Source organism: Watersipora subatra, chromosome 4 (genome assembly GCF_963576615.1).
Source record: "Watersipora subatra chromosome 4, tzWatSuba1.1, whole genome shotgun sequence".
Classification (NCBI taxonomy): domain Eukaryota; kingdom Metazoa; phylum Bryozoa; class Gymnolaemata; order Cheilostomatida; family Watersiporidae; genus Watersipora; species Watersipora subatra.
In genome coordinates, this window is record NC_088711.1 from 19,571,724 (window position 1) to 19,596,695 (window position 24,972).

The 24,972-nt window shown below is 35.9% G+C and overlaps 2 protein-coding genes across 4 annotated transcripts; one reads left to right on the forward strand and one right to left on the reverse strand.

Annotated features, from left to right (window-relative positions):
- The first annotated feature begins 1,811 nt into the window (after positions 1–1,811).
- LOC137394009 (17-beta-hydroxysteroid dehydrogenase 13-like) lies at positions 1,812–7,679 on the forward strand. The gene is made up of 6 exons (XM_068080725.1): positions 1,812–1,955; positions 3,728–3,853; positions 5,184–5,313; positions 5,762–5,885; positions 6,667–6,777; positions 7,550–7,679. The coding sequence occupies exons 1-6, from the start codon at positions 1,812–1,814 to the stop codon at positions 7,677–7,679; spliced, it is 765 nt and encodes a 254-aa protein (XP_067936826.1).
- Positions 7,680–7,750: 71 nt separating this feature from the next.
- LOC137393452 (uncharacterized) lies at positions 7,751–24,959 on the reverse strand. Of its 3 annotated transcripts, XM_068080009.1 has the most exons (17): positions 24,824–24,959; positions 24,460–24,608; positions 23,519–23,633; positions 21,735–21,848; positions 19,850–19,910; positions 17,808–17,878; positions 15,727–15,753; positions 15,321–15,461; positions 14,239–14,377; positions 13,340–13,564; positions 12,473–12,534; positions 11,728–11,844; positions 11,068–11,100; positions 10,336–10,458; positions 9,762–9,884; positions 8,358–8,447; positions 7,751–8,008 (listed from the first exon to the last, which is right to left on the reverse strand). In XM_068080009.1, exons 2-17 carry the CDS (start codon positions 24,480–24,482, stop codon positions 7,970–7,972), a joined length of 1,503 nt encoding a protein of 500 aa, XP_067936110.1. In that variant the 5' UTR covers positions 24,483–24,608; positions 24,824–24,959; the 3' UTR covers positions 7,751–7,969. The 3 variants fall into 3 exon arrangements, with proteins under 3 accessions (XP_067936110.1, XP_067936111.1, XP_067936112.1); XM_068080010.1 differs by lacking the exon at positions 15,727–15,753; XM_068080011.1 differs by lacking the exon at positions 11,068–11,100.
- Between the last annotated feature and the right edge of the window lie 13 nt (positions 24,960–24,972).

Below are 24,972 nucleotides of genomic sequence, written 5' to 3' on the forward strand. Positions count from 1 at the left end.
TAGCCCTCTGCTACAAGTAAGCTAGCTCTATACTTGCTATAACAATGAAACCTTACTGTTGGAGCTAGAGAACACCCGCTTTAGCTGTCAAGCTGTAGTAAGAAGCGAGGGTTGCGACCGCAGTGCTGGTGGTGCCCAAGGAGTAGCTTGGATACTAGAGGTAAGTACAGAGATCTAATAGATGTCTATAACTGTAGCATCTTCAGATTTCATCATCTTGGAACTGTTCTGGCAGTTGTTTGTTTTGGGCTTAAATGGTAAACTGATTGAGTGCTTCTTAGCAGTGACAATATACACAGTATAAATACTAGTACACTTCGCAGTCTCATACACTGTGGGAGATCGTAATGAGTGTCAAGATATACATAGTTAATCAATGGAGTGGCGAGGTGGCTGAGGGGGTAATGGTAGTGCGCTGGCCTTTGATTCTGATGACCCAGGTTTGAACCTAGTGAGAGGTAGTCCCTTTTCCTAATGCTCTTAGTGTGGATTCAAAAAGAAATATGGATCTTATTATGCCCTGGGTTTAATTCTAGTGGGAGGCAATCCTTTTTTCTTATGCTTTTAGTGTGGCTTCAAAAAGACGACGGATTTTATTATAGCAAAGACTGGGTCATTCATTGCAATATAATCTCTAAGTTAACTACTTTAAATGCAAAACATATCTTTTGTGTTCGATATTTTTAATTCGGATAAGGAAATAAAATCATGGAATTAAGCTGACAAGTGGTGAGATACATTTCTGCACCAGTTAATAGTGTTAAGTATTTTTGGTTTTTATAAACATTTAAAGATATCTGTGTAAATTGTCTGAAGGTAAAGGGATTCTGCTGTGGCAACCTACATACATTGTATCTGGCACTATTTCAGCTACCGGTTTATTGTAGTGCAGTGTTGATAAAGTAAACTGGTGTCTCCATCTACCTAACATGAAAAGTTTATCGTCGTAGGCCGATTGACATTCTTTTTTGCGCCAAATAAATGCATCGATGTCTATAGTATTCGAATTAGCATTATATAGCTCTGTTCTATTCTAGAATTTTATGACAGTTGCTATCACACTGTTGTATAGCTCATTCTCGGTGTCTTCAGTCCATACCACTAGCTACTTTATTTAGAGTGAGTTGATATAACAACTCCATGGCAGCGGCACACTGACCTGAAATAAGAATGTCTTTTATTTGCTTTTAGCATCAGTTGCAAGATGGCTCTCCACACCATGAGTTTTTTTGCCATTTTTACAACTCTGGTGTTGTTCTCCTGGTACATCGTTGAAAGTTTTTGGAGAGCTGTATTTCGATATTTTGTTGATGAGGACATACGTCTCTATGGGCAGACAATTCTTATAACAAGTGCAGGTAATTAGCCTAACTTCTTGAATATATGTGAGCATTTGTTATCATAGTAACGGATATGAAACTATGGAATTTGTTAAGTTTTTCTTGAGCATCGGCTAGACATAATCAGCTGCTTGTTTAAGATCGCTTTGTTTTCCAGTTATTGTATTGTTGCAGTCAGCAATTAAAATTGGATATTATCTTTGCAGTTATGAATAAGAAACCTTAAAGGCATGATAATATAAGAATAGTTGTTTCTGCCAGTATGTCATTAGCATCTTAGGTGACCAGTTTTGATGTACGAATGTAAGCATATTTCATGATATCTAAGCAACTCATCCAAATAAGATGGCAAGCTGTTTTTGACATACTGCCTCTAACCGAAAACTTGCATGGGTAAACAACTTCTCATAGCCATCTCTTCTTCTGACAGGTCACGGTCTGGGCAAAAAGATGGCATCTATACTTGCGACGATGGGTAACACAGTAGTGCTGTGGGACACGGATGAGGAAGCTCTTAATACCACTGTTCTTGATATAAAAAAGTTTGGAGGAGTCGTTCACCCTTTTACGTTAAAGGAGCACAATGAAGAGAGTGTCATCGCTACAGCAAATCAAGTTGGTTTTTTGTTGTTCAGACCTTTGCTATTGGCTGATTGTGTTAGGATGAAGTGCAGGTAAATTGGCTAGCTTTTCCTTGGTCTTTAGTTTATCTGGTGATCAAAATTACTGTAGACTAGATGTCTATACACATAACATTCATCAAAAGACATCAAGCCATAAGTACCGACGATGCTCTTCATAATCCTCCTATAATGTAAATAACAATTAATGTAAAGAACCTATGTTTTTGTTTCGCATTACGTAAGAAATTCCGTATACGACAAATGTCAAGTTGACAAGTTGTCAAGTGACAAGTGTCAAGTTGTTGCAAGTTCTCAAGTTTGATTTGAAGAGCAAGAGTCCCACGGGGAACCTTAAAAATATGGTTCTCTTTCATTTGCTGAACCTGGGAGAGAACTATGTATAGCAGTATCTCCATTATATACAGTACTTGCAGGTATGTTCTGTCGTTGCTCAGCTGGTTTAAATTCTTTTAGCCGTCTGTGAGTATAGTTTTGGTTTCATTGCTTTAGAGAGGGAAGTGGAAGAATTGATGTACAGTACACAGTTATTTGACGTCTCATCGATGTATCCAGTTAGCAACTTTAATCACAGTATAACCAGTTTTAAGGATATGATACAAACTAGTTAAAACAGCGCATCTTATCAATAATATTGAAGTCATTCATAGTATTGTTTTGTGTAATATTACACAACAAAGCAATTGATTATTTAGTAATATATCACACGAATATTAATGTGTCAGACGGATAGTGATGCGTCAGACGGATAGTGATGCGTCAGACGGATAGTGATGCGTCAGGCGGATAGTGATGCGTCAGACGGATAGTAATGCGTCAGACGGATAGTAATGCGTCAGACGGATAGTGATGCGTCAGGCGGATAGTGATGCGTCAGACGGATAGTGATGCGTCAGGCGGATAGTGATGCGTCAGGCGGATAGTGATGCGTCAGGCGGATAGTGATGCGTCAGACGGATAGTGATGCGTCAGACGGATAGTGATGCGTCAGACGGATAGTGATGCGTCAGACGGATAGTGGTGCGTCAGACGGATAGTGGTGCGTCAGACGGATAGTGGTGCGTCAGACGGATAGTGGTGCGTCAGACGGATAGTGGTGCGTCAGACGGATAGTGGTGCGTCAGACGGATAGTGGTGCGTCAGACGGATAGTGGTGCGTCAGACGGATAGTGGTGCGTCAGACGGATAGTGGTGCGTCAGACGGATAGTGGTGCGTCAGACGGATAGTGGTGCGTCAGACGGATAGTGGTGCGTCAGACGGATAGTGGTGCGTCTCTCGGATAGTGGTGCGTCTCTCGGATAGTGGTGCGTCTCTCGGATAGTGGTGCGTCTCTCGGATAGTGATATAGCATATTAAATCTGCTGCCATTCTTGAAAGGCTCTCAAGGAACTTCATCTGTTGGTAGCAATGGAAGGGACAAATGTGCTTGCGAGTTATGATCATAATTTGACTAGGTATTGTTTTCACTCTCTTGTTTTAGCTCTAAACTTTACAACAATTTGTTTTACCATATTTTATGATCTTATATTTTTATTTTTATTGAAATAATTACATAACAATACTTTCTTCTTTTAGAGATTACCACATCTTGATTGAGGCCTTTTATGGATGAGATCCTTTTGCAGATGCTTTTATGAATTTTTTCCTCCTAAATGCCAAGTGATATTAATGAAGGGAAAATACTGGTTTTTATGATGTTATGTAAATGCTCATCAATGGTGTTCTTATGCTTGCTCTGTTGTTAGGTGAAAGAACAAGTAAAGACTCCAATATCCATTTTGGTTATTCTTTCGACAAAGAGGAAAATACACTTTGATGAGCCAGATGTAGATGTGAAACACAAAACAGAGGAAGCCCAATTTCCAATATGGGTGAGGAGCCTTTTAAAAGCTTTGCTATGGTTTAGAAGCTTTGTTGCGTTTTACAAGCATTGCTGCGTTGTAGTTGTTTTGTTGTGGAAGCTTTGTGACGTCGTAGTAGCTTTGTGACGTCGTAGGAGGTTTGTGACGTCGTAGGAGGTTTGTGACGTCGTAGGAGCTTTGTGACGTCGTAGGAGCTTTGTGACGTCGTAGGAGCTTTGTTACGTCGTAGGAGCTGTGTGGCGTCGTAGGAGCTGTGTGGCGTCGTAGGAGTTGTGTGGCGTCGTAGGAGTTGTGTGGCGTCGTAGGAGTTGTGTGGCGTCGTAGGAGCTGTGTGGCGTCGTAGGAGCTGTGTTACGTCGTAGGAGCTGTGTTACGTCGTAGGAGCTTTGTTACGTCGTAGGAGCTTTGTGGCGTCGTAGGAGCTTTGTGGCGTCGTAGGAGCTTTGTGGCGTCGTAGGAGCTTTGTGGCGTCGTAGGAGCTTTGTGGCGTCGTAGGAGCTTTGTGGCGTCGTAGGAGCTTTGTGGCGTCGTAGGAGCTTTGTGGCGTCGTAGGAGCTTTGTGGCGTCGTAGGAGCTTTGTGGCGTCGTAGGAGCTTTGTGGCGTCGTAGGAGCTTTGTGGCGTCGTAGGAGCTTTGTGGCGTCGTAGGAGCTGTGTGGCGTCGTAGGAGCTGTGTTACGTTGTAGTAGCTTTGCTGAATTATCGATGTATGTTCAGATTTAGCAGAAGGTTTTATGCTGGAACAACATTGGAGAAACATTGAAAATTGGTGAAACAAATCGAGTAGGTAATGCAAAAACTTTTTACTGAATCAATTTTGCTAATATTAGCTAACGTACAGGATGCATGAGTATATCGAGTAGTCAATGACTGGAGTAGCCAATAAATATTGGAGTAGTCAATGACAATTTTGAATGTACACACTGGAAATGTTCACGTAGACTAAACTGATAAATCAACATTTAAATTGTCTAGTTTATGATATAAGCAGACTGTAGGCCTCACTACAAATAGTGTATAGTTTAAATTTATCAATTTGAATTTAAAAATAAATTTAAAAATTATCAATAAGCTTTGTCCAAACATGCGCAGGATTATACAAACAGTTATCTGGGTTTGTAATAATATTAACGAAAACAGCTGCCAAGTTGAAATGTGAAACTGCATATTTCATGATTGATGCAGCGGACTTAAATTTCAAATGTTTTGAATTTGCAAAATTTTGTAAAGTTCTTAAAGATTTGTAGAAACACGCACAGGATTATCCTGATGCTGATTGCCAGCAAATAAAACACACCAAAAAAAAGTTAACCCTTAACCGCCATTGGTGCATCTTACAGATAATAAATGAGTTTCTACCATCGATGGCACAGAGAAACCGCGGCCATATTGTCGAGGTTTCCCATTTGCCCAACCAGCCCATCATCCCTAGGACCATTCCGTATGCGGCGAGCAAATATCAGAGAGTGGGTGCGTGTCTACTGTGCTGTTATTGTCTTTGATTTCCTCATTATATATTAAAAAGAATATTCTAAACTTCATAATAGCTATGGTGCTAAGTTAATAACACTGTACTGACGCCATGCAAATGTATTGACTACCTGTTTGAGCCAACACAGTGGTTTCCACATAAGAAGCCATGCTCACTTAACTTTTTGTATTCACGATTAACTTGGAAGTATTGCCACAAACCATATGAGATTTTACAATTTCTAGTTTCTCAAAATAGTCCTCTTGACGAATATTGAAGATGTCTGGCTTTAACACATAGAATATCAGAAACTACCAAAATAGAAAAATTGGAGCTAGAGAATTTTTATTTATTTTTTTATCCGACTTGCCGCTTGTTTGCAATGGAATACTTTAAAAGTAAAATACAGTAAAATACATATATGAACAAAAAATCATTAATGCGCAGGTGCCCTGGAGGGCATAGCTGAGATGTTGGAAGAAACGAAGAGTGGAGTTGTCTGCTCGACAATTCTTACTGGCGCTGTTAAGGATGGTCCATGCTTTGCTCACAAGGACACACTACTTCGGTCGTAAGTATCAGTGACTACATTATTACTATCAGACGGTTTGAAATAAATTATTGAATACAACACGATTACTTCGCAAACATTGATCATCTATTTTGCTAGCTTACCCTACTCTCATATTGCCATCGGCTCACCTTCTCATGTGAACTTAACACAGAATGTATCATGCTTTACAGAATTAGTGGAGTAATATCAATGCATTGAAATAGAAATTTTCTGTTCAACAGACTTCACAAAATTTAGAAAATCAAAAAATAAGAATCTAATTGCAGTGCCTCATTTGAAATGGTCATAATCCAGCAACCCTTTTTCGTTTTTCCTTTTTTCAATGTTGAGCGCTTTGTCTACATTCTACATATGCAGTAGGTGTTAAATAATTTTTCAAAATTACAATGGGCATGAAACTGCAACATTTTAGAAACATTACCACGATATCAACATTGCAATTTTACAATAGTTAGTAGAACTACCTCTTACATGTATTCAACTATTTCCTTAATTATTGTTAAAGTATTGGCAAAAATATAAACTTGAAGGGATTTCCTTGCTGTCTCACTAGTCTTGTACAGCTAATTCACTTGGAAGTTCTGGCGACTAAATGTAGAAAAAGTGGCCACAATTTAAAACAGGCCAAATATATATGAGTTCTTTCAAGGGAGAAAAATATGCAAAAAGCCAACTGGATAAAACTGTTGTCATACATTTTTAAATATCAAATATGCATATTACCGCATACATAACTTCTGTTTGTTTGTATTGCCAACTTTTGTTTTTGTTCCCTTAGGCTTTTCGGGCCTGTCACTCACCTTCACATCATAAAGGCAGTGGTTGAGGCTATATATCACAAGCAACAATTAGCATATGTTCCCAAGGTGCATTCTTACTGGGCTAAGAGGTAAGCAGTTTTTGTGATTCATTTATAGCTATTAAGTTCTAGAATGAAATATTTTCATACTATTGTAACATACGTCAGAAGCATGAATTTCTATATTTTCTATCAAATATCGTCTTGACAACAAATCTTACATTTTCAGTTGCCTGCTTTAAAAATAAACTTACACAAATTTTAGTAGATTTTACTTGAAAGTATTTTTCTATCATTTATGATTGCCTTTATGCTTGAAGTGATCTGACTGCTAGGATGTTTTAAGATTAAAATAGACAAAACTATAGCAGTCAAACTCTTGATGAAAAATGTGAAAAATGTCACTAGTTATTGGTGCTATAGTTAATATTGACTATTGCTTTCAAGTAGTAGTGTTACGTGTCCCTATTCTGTCGGTCTTTTTGCAACTATAACCGTCATAATCCCATTTAATGAGTGTTTTAACGGCCGATCACGCGTTATCGATTTTAATCTTAAAACCTCTTGGCAATCAGATCACCTCAAACATAAATCGTAAATGATTGAAAAATACCAAAACTTTCTGATCAAATTTACCAAAATGTTGTAGAAGCTCATCTTTAATGTCATTCATTGGTAAAACAGCGATTGGATGTCGTGACATCCAATCCTTGATCTTTTGATCAATAGATGCTACTGGTTGAATTTTAGGAATGTGTCATGAATAAAGTTTACAAGTCAACTTTTTATGTAGTATTACATACGTGTATGTAAATCTTCAAAAGAGAACATTAGTTTCTATTTTTGATATAATTATTTGCAGACTTTTGCCCAAGAAAGCTTTCAAGTTATTGCAGCGAGTACTCAATGGTCAAAGCTGCATGGCTGAAACGTGCCGCCGTTGGAGTGCAGACGAGTATGCAAGTCCTAGAAATAAACAGACTCCTACCTAACTCCTTAATCATAGTTTTTTTATAGGAAATTATTCATTGTTACATAGATGTGGTTGAAAATCATAAAAAACTATTGTTATTACTTCTGAATATAGTCAATGTATGAAATATAAAATATACTTGATTAGAAAAATAATTTTTGAAAATGAATAAGTAGAGTTAAATGTTACATAAATATGAGCAATAACAGTTCTGCAGGCTCTCTGAGCTGACAAAGGTGTCAGAGTTGTAGCTAGCATTCGAAGTGATGAACAGAATATCTTGAATAAGTCATAGGAAGGTCAAGTTGATCAATATGTAGCGTATGGTGCTAGCACTCCAAAGCCTTTCTACAAAACACAGATGACACAATCCAAATTAGATAAAACTTGGCGAACATAAATTCCAAAAAACGACTCCCAAAGGAGACTACTGTAACTCTCAATAAGCTCATATCAAACGACTAGCGAGGTGTTATTGCTGAGTGTAGGTGAATAGACCACTTCAGCAAGGCTGCACTTGAAATCATGAAGTATTAGGTGAAATAATGGCTCTATCAAGCCAAAGAGAAGTACGCTTGCTCTATTTGGTTAAGAAAATTCATGCGTGATATGAAATAGGTACATGCGAACTGTACAGAGGTACATGCGAACTGTACAGAGGTACACCGCATGCGGGGAAAAGGAAAGTGGCAGTTACCTGAGGCTTAAATAGACTTCTGTCTTCTGGAAGCTGGAAGTTGTTTTCATGGCTGCTAATTTGTTTAGGAACTTTTGTAGCGGGTAAAGGCTGTGAATAGGACAGGTACATAAGAGAAAGCACAACACTGGTTTAGGAAACAGGGTTAAGAGACAGTGAGATACTACGCTAACACATGAAACATAACTACATAGAAGTACAAACATTAACATCTTTAGCTTCGCGCAGAAGATGAAATGATGCCTGCCACATCAGCAAAGCTTTCAAGCAGGTGCCCCACAGCAGCCAAGTATCTGGCTAGCTAGCTTATGAACCCTGACAAAATCTTAAATTTTAGACAAATTCGAATTTTAGATTTTCAGAAACCAACGAAAAATTGAATCAGCGGAAATTGTTAACAATTGTACTCCAATGTTATCTTTCTCGGCGCATTAAATTTTGTAGCGAATAAAATTTTAATCTGTAATGCATAGGTTCGCAAGTTTGGTAAAAACTTCTAAATTGAATGTGACGATATCTTTTTATGTCTAAACCAAAATTAGCTAATATTATTTACTAATTCACAATATTATCACTAAATATGTGTTATCTAAAAATATCAGGAAAGTGAAAAATAAACACTTACAAAATTTTCACTAAATGCTATAGAATAGTTCAGCAATTAATGATATGTTATATAATAGTTTGCAAAATGTTATCATTTCCTCTACTCTAAAAATGAAATTTAATTTGCAGCATTTGCCTTTATTTAAAAAAGATGTACAGGTTTACCTCGCATCAAGAATTGAAGATTTTGAAATGAGATTAGACGGTAGAAGCAAAGGGAAAGCGAGTGCTGATAATTTTAATCGCGGATACTTGCCTATTTACCTTCACTTTTATATCCTTGATCAGCAAGCTAACATTGTCTAGCGACTGACAAACAAACTGGTACATTTACTGCCAGACATAGTATGTTGTCATACTTTTAGAGTCATGGAATATATTATAATCATTTGTTATATTATATATAATGTATATATTATATAATATATATAATGTATAATAATATATACATTATAATATAATATGCTTTATGATATATTAACAATATATATATATTATATGATATATCGTTAATATATTATAAAGCATTTGTTGATAACTTTAAGAAAAAGCTAGTCACGTTTTAGTTCTATTCAGTTGGCAAAACATGACTGTCCGTAGTGTTTCTACTTTTAAATAATTTGTTGGCAACCTTTATGCCAAGTTGAGATGCTGCAATTTTTAATAAAAAACAAGTTTGTACTGCTGAGAATATATGCTATAGGCTTGGATAACGTAACGGAACTACGCCCATAAAGTTGTCAGTACAGGACTAAAGAGTTAGTAACAGGCATTGCACACACTTGCTCCTCTACTTACCACATTTTTAGGCTTTGGGTAATGTAACGCTTCGTTGAGTTTTGTCTTTTTAAAGCCTGCATCACGTTCCATGGGGGCCCCACCTCCAGGTCTTCCCCACATATCTGACCAATTCTCACTGTGCTATAAGAACAAGACTTGGTTATTCATTAAGAATGTGGATTTGCTGAACCAAAAAAAGTTTTATATCTACCAGAGCATGATCATATCTGCATGAGAAAACAAAGTTTATTTTAAAAAATACAAACACCATAATTGCAAAAACATTTGTAACAACCTCGCATCAATAACTTTGGTTGATAGCCAATCAAAGCAGGAGTATATAATAAATGAAAATAGGTTGCAAAAATAATTCGCTCTTCAGCAGCCATTTTGCTATGGATCACATACATGTAAATTAATATATCAATATTTTTTATTAGATTGGGATTGGAAAAAAATAAATATAACAGTTTTAAAAACTCACATTTTTCAGCATAAAACCTACAGACGAGAAATAACAAGATTTGCCAAAATGGAAAAATCAGTAACATAATATTGAGTTTGCAGTCTAATTGATAGTTTTGGTACTAACCTTGTTTTCTTGCTTAAGTTCCAACTCTTTGTCTCTTTGTCGCTGACGATGCCGTTCATCTGCCAGCTGACTCAGCTCATTGTGGTATTCCTTTGGATTGGCCATACTGTTGTTCTCCCCGCGCTAAAAATATAGTTTATTTTAGGCTATGTTAGCTAACAAGGTATTGAGAACATTTGCACTCAAATTTAATAAAAAACATGATTTACCTTTCTCGGTGTTTGGCTACACACAAGAATCTTTAACATAAAAAATGGTAACAACCCAAACGTATGTCCTATAAAACAAGTTTGCATGCAGATATGGAAATTTCGTGAAGTACTGATTATGTTTTAAGCATTTCTCTACACCATCTTTAGACACATGATGCTAGAAATAATTTATTAGAAAAGTGAAACATTCATACTTATGAAAAATGAATTTTTAAGGATACTCTTGAGTGTTACGATCATAGCTGCTGTGGCTTCAAAGGGCAGGTGAATGGCAGTTCCTATGATTGTGGCAATTAGAAACTGAATGAAAATCAATTAATGCAAATCAATGAGACATGTCTTCACTAAACATTCAGATATGGGGATCGAATAAATCGGCACACTCATCTAAACCATGAAGATGCTATTTTTATTAACGATTGCTAACATACATGCACATCAGAAACACTAAAACAATACAGTGAGAGATGGTGTAGGAGTTGTTCCACCACCAAATCACATCAAACCAAGTGCTACTCACAATTCCAGCAAAACGATGGTTTGATTTGCCCATCTGAAACATAGCGTTAGTGAACAAATGAAGATAAATCATATGAAAGAGTCAGGCGACTTGGCTGAACATAAGTGACACTCAAATAGACTAGCTGATACACGTAATCATACACTTAACCAACATAAATAACAAAAAATCATATTGCAGCATCTTAGATAGTTTAAATTACCCATCGAAGGGAGTTTCCAAGAAATAAGTCATGGACCTCCTAAATATTGCAATTACAGTCATAAAATGCTTCAAAATTTTTTTAAAGTCATTCATAAGCTTCCTAACATAGAATTTCTTTTAAAAGTCTGCTCTGTAGCAAACACTAATTCAATAAAAGTTTCCTATTTTGATCTGAAACATCGAAACTAACAAATATTTGCCTAAATTGTAGTTATTTGATCATAATTTCATATTTTGTCATGCATATCTGTTGTACTGAGCAGCATGAAATCATCCACCATTACTACATGCTGTTATTGCTTCTAACAAATTGAAACATATCAACAAGCTATAAAAACTTTACTGAATACTAACACCATAGTTGCAAGTTTAGAGCAGCCATGACCAGCATGACACAGTCTTTCAAGCAAAGTTCATAAGTGAAGTTCATGTTAAAGTTTTCATGTCTACACTAACCTTGTGTTTGGTAACATCTGAGGTTCCTTTGTGTTGAGAGACAAGCTGTCCAGTACCTGGGTCTCTTTTAGGAAAACCTACTTTGCCCTCTCTCACCACCGCTGCCAGCTCCCCAATCTATCAGCACATAGAAAAGATAGTAATGTCAAGGTCACAGTAATAAAACGAATGGGGCTTGTAACATAAGTTAATTGGTTTCCAGAATAGGGTTAACATGTGTAGTAAAACAACACTAGACATACATGTATAGTTATAAAAATGGTCAGCCTACAAATAGTATGTGAATTGTGAACTTCTAGTTATAATTGAAAACAATGTATGAGTGGGAAGAAACAGCTGCATGTATACAATTGGCAAAAGTAGCAGGTGCCCAGGGACTCTGGGCAGTCATGTATACAATTGGCAAAAGTAGCAGGTGCCCAGGGACTCTGCGCAGTCATGTATACAATCAGTACAAGTAGCAGGTGCCCAGGGACTCGGGGCAGTCATGTATACAATCGGTACAAGTAGCAGGTGCCCAGGGACTCGGGGCAGTCATGTATACAATTGGCACAAGTAGCAGGTGCCCAATGACTCTGGGCAGTCATGTATACAATTGGCACAAGTAGCAGGTGCCCAATGACTCTGGGCAGTCATGTATACAATTGGCACAAGTAGCAGGTGCCCAATGACTCTGGGCAGTCATGTATACAATTGGCACAAGTAGCAGGTGCCCAATGAGTCTGGGCAGTCATGGTAAACTTACTGGTGCTTTATGGTCCATCAGTTCCAGTTCACGATTTCTCCTTTGTTCATGAATTTCTTTTTCTAAATAAAATTTAAACTATGTGATTGGAGCATAAAAGAATGTATAGGAAGAAGATTTAGGCATAATTTCAAACTGATTCAAGGTTTTCTTTTATGACTGTCAAGTTTTCGCGCTAATCTAGACATTGTCTACAGAAAAATGGCCCTCGGCGAAGGTCACTAATGATTTGCGGTTGTCGCTAGAACTTGCATTTGTATTTGATAAATGCCGAGTGTGATCTTATGGCAATAAAGATAGCTGAGTGAACTATATTATTAGTATTAGTACTCTGTCGTGATAACTAACAATGGAGGGACTCGTTTCAGGTTTATTTGTTACATCTACAGAGATATTGAGTTTTGACAGATTCAAATTTTAAAATAAATTTAGATCAGTAAAATATTGGTGACTGTTTATAAGTAAATTTTGAAGTCTGTATTTCGGATTTCGTTATCATGAATCATTATAATTGGGCAAATAAAATGCAATTTTCAGGAATTTCATTCGATGTCATAGATGTTGAAATAAGTTAAGCAAAGTGAAAAAAGTTCAACAAAGAAAATATTTACATCAGCATCATATGAAAAACATGCATCTACCACTCTCATGTTCACACTCAAGTTCTGTCTGTTTCTGAGCATGAACCAGGTCGTGTAAAATTAATGTAGAACTTACGAAAGACACTACTAGTGTTTTGCTTTCTTGATAATATTTTATAATACACTGACATTAATTTTTTAGTTTATGTATCCCTATAAAAACTGCTGGAAATCAATAGGTTGTACAACTATGATTGTATTACTAAATAGGATAGACGACTCCTACTTATTTCAATAAGATATTGGTCTGCAGCTTCTCTACGCTTATGCACTTCAGCTGAGCTGTCCAGTTCTCGAACAAAATCAACTCCTCGTCTTTGAGGCGCCAATTTCCCATCTTCATTTCTAAGAGGCGCCCCACCTCCTGGTCTTCCAAATGGAAAGTATGTAGTGCCAGAGTCTACAGACATGCTTTTGAAAGGGTCATAGGTCGACTCTTCCAAAGATGCATCTATGGAAAAGAGAAAAAGGTGGCGAAGTTAGTATGCACCAATTTCTAAACTAATAAAACAACTTGCCTTAAAAACAGACTGATGTGTTACATCTTTTAAAGGTGGCGTCATCATTTTAGTTCAAATCTTAAAGAACTGTTAACTCTTGCAAACGAAGCAATATTTTCAGTGAGTGTTTATGAAACAAAATAATACGTAGGCAAAAATTTGAGAGAAATCATTTAAGGCTGTAAACGTGTCAAATGAAATCTGAAACTTCCGAAAATTGTTGAAGTCAATGTGACGAAATGTGTACCTCGGCATAACAATTATCCATCACAATATATCATTATCATTAATTATTATTGCTATATAGCAGTCGTTAGAAACTGAAGCTCAAACGCATCACAGCTAATTCTGTTCATCATTCATCAAAATCCAATAAATCAAACAAGTCTCAGCATTTTTTGTTTGTTCAAGCACAAACAAACAAAAGATGAGTGTAAACAACACTCATATAATTTGAAAGAAGCAATACAAAATTTGAAGCGTGTATTGCAAGAAAGATTAGAAGACTAAATATGATTAGGTCAACACGTAGACTGACATCCCCATAAGGTTATGAAGATTTAACTATATTCGGTGTTACCTAATTTGAATTCGTTTATAAATACAAGTGTTCAGACATACTTACTGCCATAAATATCCCGTTTCATAGTCGTTGGAAATCTGGTCTTTACATTTCCACTTCTTGTCTTATTTGGTTCACCTCCTCCCCCATACGGACTTTTTGTGTCCAGTCCAACTCCGATGTTCTGATCCTTCAAAACTTCCTAAAAGGTAAAAAGATGCCACTAAACATCTATTCCCTCGATAGATACTCATTGCTTTAAAAACAACCCTGGATATAAATCTAGAGTCTAGGATGTAGTTCAGATGCTTGCAGTCTGAACACCATTATGAATTTGCAATGATTAGCTGAAGAATTGTTGGAGGCGGTCATTGCAGACACCCAAGGGAATCAAATACAATATGAAGGGAAACGAGATGAATGTGTTCAATGAAATTCTATAGAAATATTATTCTGCAATACTGCCAACACTAGCTTATGCCGTTAAACACTATCCAAGTGCATATTCGCTCACATCTGTTCAATATTTACTGCACAGAAGTTAATTGAATAAATCCTCAAAGGTCATGGTCATTTAGAGTATGTATGGATCCTGTAAACTAAACTATACTATAGTTAACAGTATCCATACATACCATAAATATTAATAGTATAGTTAATAGGTCTATGATTTCCAGTTACAACCATGATACTTCTAACAGCCACAAGCTGGCAGCATGTTTCATGACACGCATGACTCACATCATGTGGATTTGGAGTTGTGCGCCAGTTGGAGTTGCGATACCATGTGAATTAAGTGTTTCAATGGACATTTGCATGATGCGGATTGACTCCAGCGCCTTGTTGAATAAAGGTAAGGAATTGTACACTATAAGCCAATAACTAGCGACGCATGTGTTAACGACGCAAACACATAAAACTTGATCGAGAAAGTATGTATTAAAAATGTTTAAAATTGAATAGCTGACACGAAGATGATTTCAGAAGATTTTGAACAGAAAAGGAAAAAGGATAACTGAATGGTCGTGAGTATAGATGGTTAATTCTTTAAGGCTGACAGTTTGGTAAGATAATAAGATAAGATACATACAGTTAAATACTTTTGCAGACTATTTTAATTAGGTAAACCGTTACTATTGACTCACTGTAGCCTTCTTTACCACTGTGTCATCTAGAGGTGGAACTATTCCTCGCTCCTTAATACCAGCGAACCTCTCTACATAACCATCATTTCCTCTGCGAGGGTTGCCTTGTCCTTGTCCCCAAGGATCAAAATACTCGAAAGGCTGTAAATAAGAGCATCATCAATGATATATTCACATATTCAGACAGCGTTTAAAGGGAGTTGACAGATTCCAATCAGACGAGAAGTGCGATAAGATATACACCTCAATTGCTTAGCGAAGTACATGTACGGTATGTGTGCAATTACACAGCCGTTAATAGCAATTTATTTTTAGCATCTAACAAGCTTGTTTTACAAATGAAGCATTAAAGAACGCAAACTGATATTTCGATGCAACAGAAATTCCCTAATCACAGAGAACTCACCAAGTGCTTGGCTCTGTCAGCTCGTACCTATAATAGTTGAGTGAAACTAGGATCTTTTAAGGTGATCTATTTTTGTCTGCTACAGATGTACTCGAAACTCATAAAAATTAAATTGAACTCTTTCTGACCCCAGTAGGTGATGTGATCTCAAAGCAATAAGTAACAGCAAGGAATTAGGTTGAACTCTTATCCGGCAGCTCTAATTTAAACTCTAATCAAACAGCTCTTGAAAATAACACTTAGCTGTTTATATCTGTTTCCATCTCATGTATGACCAGTATGTAAATCTATATTGTAAAATAAGTGCTTGTCTGTTGTAGTATGTCCTGTTAATAGCGATTGGTCAAAATACACACACTTGCATGTTTCTGCAATTCAGGCTGCCGTGAGATCATGATGTGTAATGATTACACACACAATTATTACAAAGGGTGGCAAAGTGGCTGCATGATTTAATGATTTAGGGGTGACGAGCTTGGCTTCACATCCGCTCATCCGAATGTGCGGGTTCGATTCCTGTGAGGTGCTATCTTTTTCCTAACGCTCTTAGCTGACTTTAGACAGACACGGCTCTTATTATAGTAAAGATTAAAATATTACGTTAAGTTACTAGCTTAAGTTACTAGCCTAAATTACTCAAATTCATTGGATAAAGAAACTTAGCCAATGACAACTACATTAGAGTTTCTCATCTCTATAATTAATGACAACTATATTACTTGCCACTGTTTATGAGCTATTTTAAATCTTGAGCGAGTGTGTAGCATAAGAAGTAAGAAATGTTTTCCAACAATCTGTTTTAGCTATGCCTCGAGCTTTTGAATTTAAATTATGCAAAGGCCAAACACACCCAGAAATAAACAAGTACCTTCATTTAAAAGTTAGAATTGTAAATGTTGTGTATGTTGATTAAAAATAAAATTTCCATGCAAAAATTTTTTTATTACTCATACAATGCTGGGTATTCACCTAGTTATGTATAAAACTCATATTGTAATATTAAATGCACAAAAACAGAAAAACATACTTGAAGCTAATATCAACAACAAGGATACGAGTATTTTTGCATCTACTTTTATCAGGCGCTACAAAGAAACTTTGTATAGCAGTTAAACTTTGTATAGCAGTATCATTCTAGTGCACTTATTAAACAATGGAGCTGTACACTCAAACCTCTGAATATAAAATTAATTCTTTCATATATTTGCTGTGTATGTAAAAACATTCGTGCATTAAAACAAATAATCTCATAAGACTACCTATATTTTATTAAATTTGCTTCAAAGCCTAAAACCTAATGATAAGTATTTCAGGTATAAACCCAGATGTATTATGTTAAACAACGAAAAAGATGCAAAAGACTAAATTATATGTAAAAAAAACTAAAGCGATCAAGATAAACATTATTAATAATCAAGATTTTAATTGTTGCTTCACCACAGAGACCCAAAAACTGAAGTGTAGACTCGTCCAATCATAAGTAGAAGTGGCAGTAAATATGTGTGCCGTAACTTGCTCTCGCCTAAATATAGTGAATTCTTAAATTAATTTAGTGTATATATTTTTATGTATTACTTTTGATAAAAACTAGAAAGTTGGAGAAACTTCTACAGTTGTATGTTAGAATGGAAGTTCCTTCAGGTACAAAGTCAAATATTTGTTCAATTTTATAAAGTGATCGTAAGTAAAGGTAAGTAAGTAAGTAAGTAAAGGTTTGACTGTATGTGTGTCTTGCCTACAAACCAGAGTGTTGGAAAGTTTTCGGATTTACTAAAATCCTAAAACTTTGTAAAATTTTAAACCAACGAAATCAATGATAAATATACAATTTGTAATCACAGCAGGATACATGTTACAGCTTTATAGACAGCAGGTAACTCCTTAACTAAAAACATAGGCATAACAGCTTTTGATGAACTGAAAAAGAGATGTCTTTGGCTCTAGAAGCCGCCTTGAATTTATCTATTGAGTAGGAAGGAAGCATTAAAATATTGCTAAGAACAGTGTATTAATTTTTGATGAGCGGAGATGAGTGAAAATTTTTTAATATCGATATTTATCAATATAGACACTACACTTACCATCCTAAGTTCCTGTCGGTAGTTGTTTATCTTAGCCTGTGTCTCCTCCAAAGATTTCTCAGATTGTGTGCCTACAGCAGGAGTGAAAGGCTAGCCAGAAACTTGATGAATTATGCACAGAGCACAGGCTGCCTACACCACAAGGCTCCCCGAGTCAATTGATGTTACACACAGCATGCAGGCCACTAGCGTGCGATTATGGATTTCCTTTTCATGAGACAAAATGACCTAGTTTCTATTCACACTTGGTGACCACTTAGCAACAAGTAAACAACCAAACCATTAGGGACATTTCAGATAATACATGCCATGGCTAAGTTTACTTAGCTAGTGCGATAGGGGATGGGTGTAGAAACACCCTTACTCATGAAGTTTTATCTCAGGCTATTTGCTCCCCTTGTCAAATCTATCAGGCATTTCACAGATCACAGAATTAATTGTTGACAGCATGAGGAATCAATAACTCCACAAACCAATGTTGATAACAACAATAGCTTACACTGCTGTCATTGATCGCTTACGTATTTGAAACCAATAATTATCCTGTATTACAACAAGTCAGGGATACTTTAAACAACTTTGTCAAAGTACTAAATATTATTATAATATTATTAGTGTTCGATTGTAATAAATCTCTTGCTATACAAGGGAGAAAGAGACTGCACTGTTGAAAGAGCTAATGTAGCTTTACATTGAACTCTATGATGACTTCAACGAGTGTCGCGACCTCTCTTAACAAAAGAACAGCGGATGTTTGCTTCAGACTAACAATTTATCCTACTGGTCAATAACCAAATTAGCTTGTGGCGGCATACTACCATAGAACAAACCCTGAACTTCGTGAAAATAGTCTTCCAGTCAGTCAGCATTTTAATATATTCATAAGATGATGAAATTCTACATCTGCTATGAGAATAGTTTACAGGTCAGCTAGACCTTACAAATAGCCTTGTAAAAGCAATTTTTGAGCAAAGACAATGTTAGAATATTTTCCGAAATGTTAAAACTTTACATAAATATTTTAAGCATCCAGTAAAGTTTTCTTACAAAATGAGTATATGCTGCTATATAACATTTTAATATCCCATTTCAGCCATAATAAATTTACTAGCAATAAACAGCTTTAGAAATAGAAAACTTCAGACGATCATAAAAATGTTAGTAGATGGCAGAGGCACCGGGCTAACAAAAATTGTTGGCACACAATGATAACACATAATTAACGTTAAACAAAAAATGTGTTAATAAAACGCATAAAAAGTTAAACAAAAAAAGGTAATCACGACAAACATTACTAAACTTGCTATTTTTTTAGTATTTTACTCAACCATAAATAAACTCTGAATTTTCTTTAATTGATCGAGATTATGAAAACACCAGAAAACACAGTTTCTAGTTTTTATTAAAACAGCTATCAACATGTCAGCAGGCTCAGTAAGTAATAAGCTGAAGGTGTGTTTAGCTAAATGAAGCTACCAACAATAGCAGATGAAATAGAGCAATAAATTACGTCAGCCTGTCCCATGAGCAAAATGATTGTCATGCAAGAGCCCCGCGGCGGACAGGTATCTAGCCAGCAGGCTAGTAGAACCTGACAAAAATTTTTAAAACTTAAGATTTCGAAAAAACAAATTAAATACAGAATCAATTGGGCATATTAACAACCATATTCAAATAACTTTCAACTTTGCAGCTAGTTAAATTTAATCTCCAATCCCAAAGTATCATGCACAGATATGTGATATATCTGGTAAGAACATCTGAAATAAATGTGATGTATATTTTTCATGTCTAAACCAAATTTAGCTAATACTATTCACCCATATTATCATGATATCCTAACTAAGTGTGTGTTACCTAAAAATCTTAACAACCCATAAAATAAACATTATTTACGGTATATTCAGTAAATATTAGATTACTATTTTTTAAAGCAGTGTAAAACACATCTCCTTTATTCTCTCAACACTGACAAGTATGGTCAGTGGCTAGGAGTGCTGAATGTTAACATGAGAGTTCCTCAGAATACATTAGCAACTCACCGAGTCTCGGCTGCGTGTTTAGCCCAAGGTCATCAATAAGTCCCCCTAGTCCCACATCATTCTACAGGAAGAAGTTTGAAAGTATATAATGGCTGTTGGTATGTTGCACATACAGTGCTAATTATGTGATAAGAGTCATGCAGCTAACATCTGAATTTACAGTTGCTACTAGTAATTTGTACTCATGTGCTTCCAGTTTGTGTGCAGCAGATGTATATGTATATATAACTGTATATATGTATAAGTGCTATATGTAACCAAAGAGAAACCGATCCTGTTCAAAAGATATTTATATCTATAGGTAAGCCTTGTAAAAACTTGTACTAAAATATGTGAATTATATATTACAGATAACAAGACAGAGAGCTTTACCATTCAGACGCTCAAAGTCTATACTACGCATTGTAAAATCATTTGGAAATAAATTATAAACTTTATTAATTTGCTATCGCTTTAAATCATGGCACAGTAGTCTTCCTTTAACTAAAACAAATAACTTGCAAAGTGGGATTTTAGACTCAAACATAATGAATAAATTCTACTTTTTGGCTGCTATAGATTTTGAAGCACAAACACACAATTGCTATAGTGGGCACTATAAAAATTGATCATAAAAGGCTGATAATGTCGATCACCGATCATTCTTCATATAGCCAACACCGCTTTGTATTTCTTCATGGTTTGCTCAAACAAGAGACGCTCTACCTTTCAATTATAATTAACTCATGCTGTCCATGATCCTCTCATTGGCTCAAAAGTTTATGCTAACCGCAAAATCTGTTGGCATATATCAATAACATAGACACAGTGACACCGTATAAGCTCATATAGCAGTCGAGTAATCCCACCAGCCATTTATTTAAGAGTCATAAACCAAATAGCAACACTGAAAATAGACCGCCAAGTCAGCTCGTAAGCAAATAATAATGATGCAACCGGCACACTTATTTGATCTAAACAAGATCTATGAAAGCAATGCTTAATCAATCCTTCACAGATCTGTCTCAGACACTCAAGGTATTAACAAAAAGTTTTCTAATTATAACTTGTACACCACTATTACGCAAACATAATCAATCAACAAGTGACCTTTGGTGATCTGACCTTGAACATTCCCAAAGAGAGCGGATATTTGGCACAATTGTCTTATTGTTTACTTTGGTATACCAAATTAGGAAATTCTCTAATTAAAAGATGTCAGCAAGCTGACATCTAAGTAACAGTCAGATGACTATCTATATCAGAAGATAGAATAAATAATAAAGAAATAAATAAACGTAAAACACAACTGAAGTAACAGAAACAGTTGAGAATTAGACATCTACCTAAAACACCTCACTGGCTTATAGGTTACTAATAAACGTGTATTGATGCATTTATCGCTCTCATAAAAATTGTGCTTGATTACACTGAATGGCAAAACAAATATAGCTTTTCGTTTTTACATGATAAACATTATATATCATCAGTAAGCAGAGATTGTTATTGACTTATTCAGCATGTGTTTAAAGAGTTCACCTACAAAACAATTTTCAATGTGACAGATGGGTAAGGTATTCGACTTAGAACCACTCTGATTGGACAACAAGTTCCTCCGTGTAGAAACATGGATTCTCAATGCAGCTCTCTTAGGCAGCCATCACCACATATTATCTAAACATGCCGAGTGAGTAATAAAAGCTATTTTCAAGTCTTCTTGTATATCAGCGACCACAATGACAACCTCTAGTCACTAGTGTGACTCACATTTGTAAAAACGCAAGTGCTGCTACAAATAATATATAACTACTGTGACAACGAAAACACTGGAATGAGTATGAATGTATAAATAGTGACAGTGAGTAACTCTATACATAGAATTATGTTCATATACAAATATGTTTACCTTGAATCCATCATATTCCGTAAACTTTTTCCTTTTGTGTTCGACACTGGAGAAAGGGGCTCCTGCACCAGGCTTTCCCCACGGATCATATGTGTAAGATGCTTTGGTCATCTCCTACCGATCCATAAAGTCAACGATATAGAGAGATTTAAGCCAAATGCGGCACGCACAACATATATGCACAGCAAATTAATAGATAGGCTATAAGCGAAAAATGAAATGGCTGTCTACCTGATGTTAAAAGGAATAATATCTTATTCCCATGGTATGTGAGTATTGTAGAGTACAAGTAAATAATTCATCCAGTGCAACTTGATAATCCTAACGACAGGCACCAACAACAGAAGTGGTTGAAACTTAACTGACTTGAAAGAACATATTAACTGAACCAAATGTCACAGCTAGTTTTGAATATTTTAAGTTTGAACCCGAAAATTGCTAAAAATGAAACTTGGTTCACAGAAAAGACAAGTACTGCATAACATGGAACTTGCAGTGAAGGACCATCACACCATGCATAATACCTCTAGTTTTGTGATTGTCAGAAAAGACATGATAGCAGACTCAGAGTGCTCCAAATAGCAAAGCCTCATATTAGTATTAGCCGCTACGACAACTGACAGAATAGCACAGATGTGTAGCCTACAATGATGTGAGCTCTTGTTTTATTCAGATTGGTGATACAACCACATCCGGAGGTTTGAGCAAATATTTTATGAAGATCAATAAACCAAAATCAATGTGAACAAGTTGGAATTAAATAAGGCCTTTGTATGAGTTCTGGTATTAAAAGACTAAATAGTTCAATTAGTACACACCAATGACCTCACAAAATTGCCGACGAAAGTATATACACCCCAATGATCGCATATGTTTGGTTATAAAAGTATATACACTCCAGTGACTGTATATTTTTGGTGATAAAAGTAGATACACACCAATGACCGCATGTTTGGTGATAAAAGTATATGCAGTTTTATACACCCCAATGGCCGCATATGTTTAGTGACAAAAGTATATACACCCCAATTGACCGCATATGTTTGGTGACAAAAGTATATACACCCCAAAGACCGCATATGTTTGGTTATAAAAGTAGATACACACCAATGACCCCCAAATTTGACCGAGAAAATTACACAAACATCCATGATCCCACAAGCTCACTAAGGAAAGTATACACACATCCATTACCCCAAAATTTTACCAATGAAAATATATACACACTAATGACCGCCATAAGTTTACCAAGAAAAATAGATAAACACTCACAACCCTAAAAATTTTCCGACAAAAGTAGATACACACCCATGACGTTATAAGTTTAGTAATGCTAGTAGATACACACCAATGACTTTATAAGTTCAGTAATGATAGTAGATACACACCCATGACCTCATAAGTTTAGTAATGAATGTAGATACACACCCAAGACATCATGGTGTTAGCTATGATAGAACAACCTTGAACTACAAACAGTGATATCTGTTTGTTTTTACCAACTAAACTAGCAACATGCTCTATAGTTCAAGATTAACCAAACGTTCTGTTATGTTATCGTAATCATTTCAGTTTAATCAGGCAGACTATTGCACCTTTCGTATAGAGACTAAAATGTATAATCTACCTAAAGCATTGTACATTGCAATTTATTTGTTTATGTTCATAAAACTACAATGAAATATATTTTGGTGCCAACTAATACTGTTTGCGGACCAAGTCAAGCGTCTGGAATGTAACCGCTTTTCTCACTCTGCACTGAAGATGAAAAATGTGATAATTACCAAATATTTAGCTTGCTCTTTGTTTAGCGAGTTTCGCAGGCGTTCCTCCTTGAATCCAGCAATGTCGCTCTCAGCCTCTCGTCGCTTGATTTCCAGTGCACCAAGTTCGGTGGAACTACGAATAGAACAATGAATTTTGATGTAAGTAAATGACTATACTCTCTTAATTGATGAGAAGTAAAAAGAGAAAAGAGAGGCTTGTGAAAATTAAAAGAAACTTTTAGACAACTAGTAAGCAACTTGAATAGATTTCTAATAGATATAATGCTGTCCTGTATTGCTATTATTAGTACGGCTATACAATTAAATTTGTAGCCTAAAATATTTATAGCAGTTAAACCCAAGAACTATTTCTCTTGTTTAAAATGAATTTGGGTGAAGTACACACTTCTAATGAATTCTGATTAACAGTGTAACCAACCCCGGTGCCAACTATTTTTAAGCATAAACTGAACAGTAGTTCTGATCGAATCTATATACATGTACATGTATGTCTGTATCAACATGCATGCCCATTCAGAGTAAGAAATTTGAAGGCCCATCCATAGTACCTGGCACAACCTATTGAGAGAACATAATATTCAGCAAGTTTGTCCTTTGTATTTGACATTCATTACAATGCCAGCATCAATATGAAAGTTACTGCCATCGCATGTATTTGCAGGTCTATTGTCAAACTTTTCACCAGCTCACTCATAAATCCTTGAAAACACTTGACAACCAGCTTATGAAGGCTTTACTATTGCAATGACTGATTGTAGTTAAATAACAGAAATACATTGACTTATCATGTACCTCACCATGAGCTAATGCACAGCTCCGTTACTATTTAAGACAATGGCAACTACATAAAACATGTGGTGACTTCCTATCATAGGCAAGCCATAGAGAAATAAAATCTAGTTTCAGTTTTAAATAAAAGATGAGTAAATTTGACATACTCGACACTGCTAGTAGATCTCATCTTGAGAAGAGGTCAAACAGGATACAAGTCTCTCCGCATGCTAGCTGCTGCCAAGGCTAAGAAACTTATCTGATGCGTTCATGAAATTCACAAAAGGCTTATTGCAAAGTGACATCAAGACAATTCCTACAACAAAGGAAATCTATTGATTATAGATATCGCTACTTGATCTAGTCAGATAATAAATAGCCTGTTACGTATAAATAAAAACATAATGGTCAAGCCATTATTTACCTCAATTGGGTAGCTAATAGTAACAGATGAAATGTTTACAGGTGAACTACCTGTTTAATGAATACCCGCACTTGTGAGCATCCGATACGCGAGCAACAACTACCTACCATCAATAATGCCCAGATGTTAATGGTCCATGCAGTGGCTCTTGAGAATATCCTGCGCTGTAGTAAACTTGTGCAGGAATTCATAAGCTGGCTAATTTATAATGAAGGTCGACAGTGTTATTTTACTACTTTTGTGAAAAAACTCATCA

Coding starts and splice junctions, on each gene's coding strand:
- LOC137394009 (XM_068080725.1), top strand. CDS start 1,812: ATGGGTAACACAGTAGTGCTGTGGGACACGGATGAGGAAGCTCTTAAT. Junction 5,886..6,666: donor AAGGACACACTACTTCGGTC/GTAAGTATCAGT, acceptor TTGTTCCCTTAG/GCTTTTCGGGCCTGTCACTC. Junction 6,778..7,549: donor CATTCTTACTGGGCTAAGAG/GTAAGCAGTTTT, acceptor AATTATTTGCAG/ACTTTTGCCCAAGAAAGCTT.
- LOC137393452 (XM_068080009.1), bottom strand. CDS start 24,482: ATGAGATCTACTAGCAGTGTCGA. Junction 15,462..15,726: donor CTGACAGAGCCAAGCACTTG/GTGAGTTCTCTG, acceptor TCTTATTTACAG/CCTTTCGAGTATTTTGATCC. Junction 12,535..13,339: donor CCAATATCTTATTGAAATAA/GTAGGAGTCGTC, acceptor AATTTTATTTAG/AAAAAGAAATTCATGAACAA.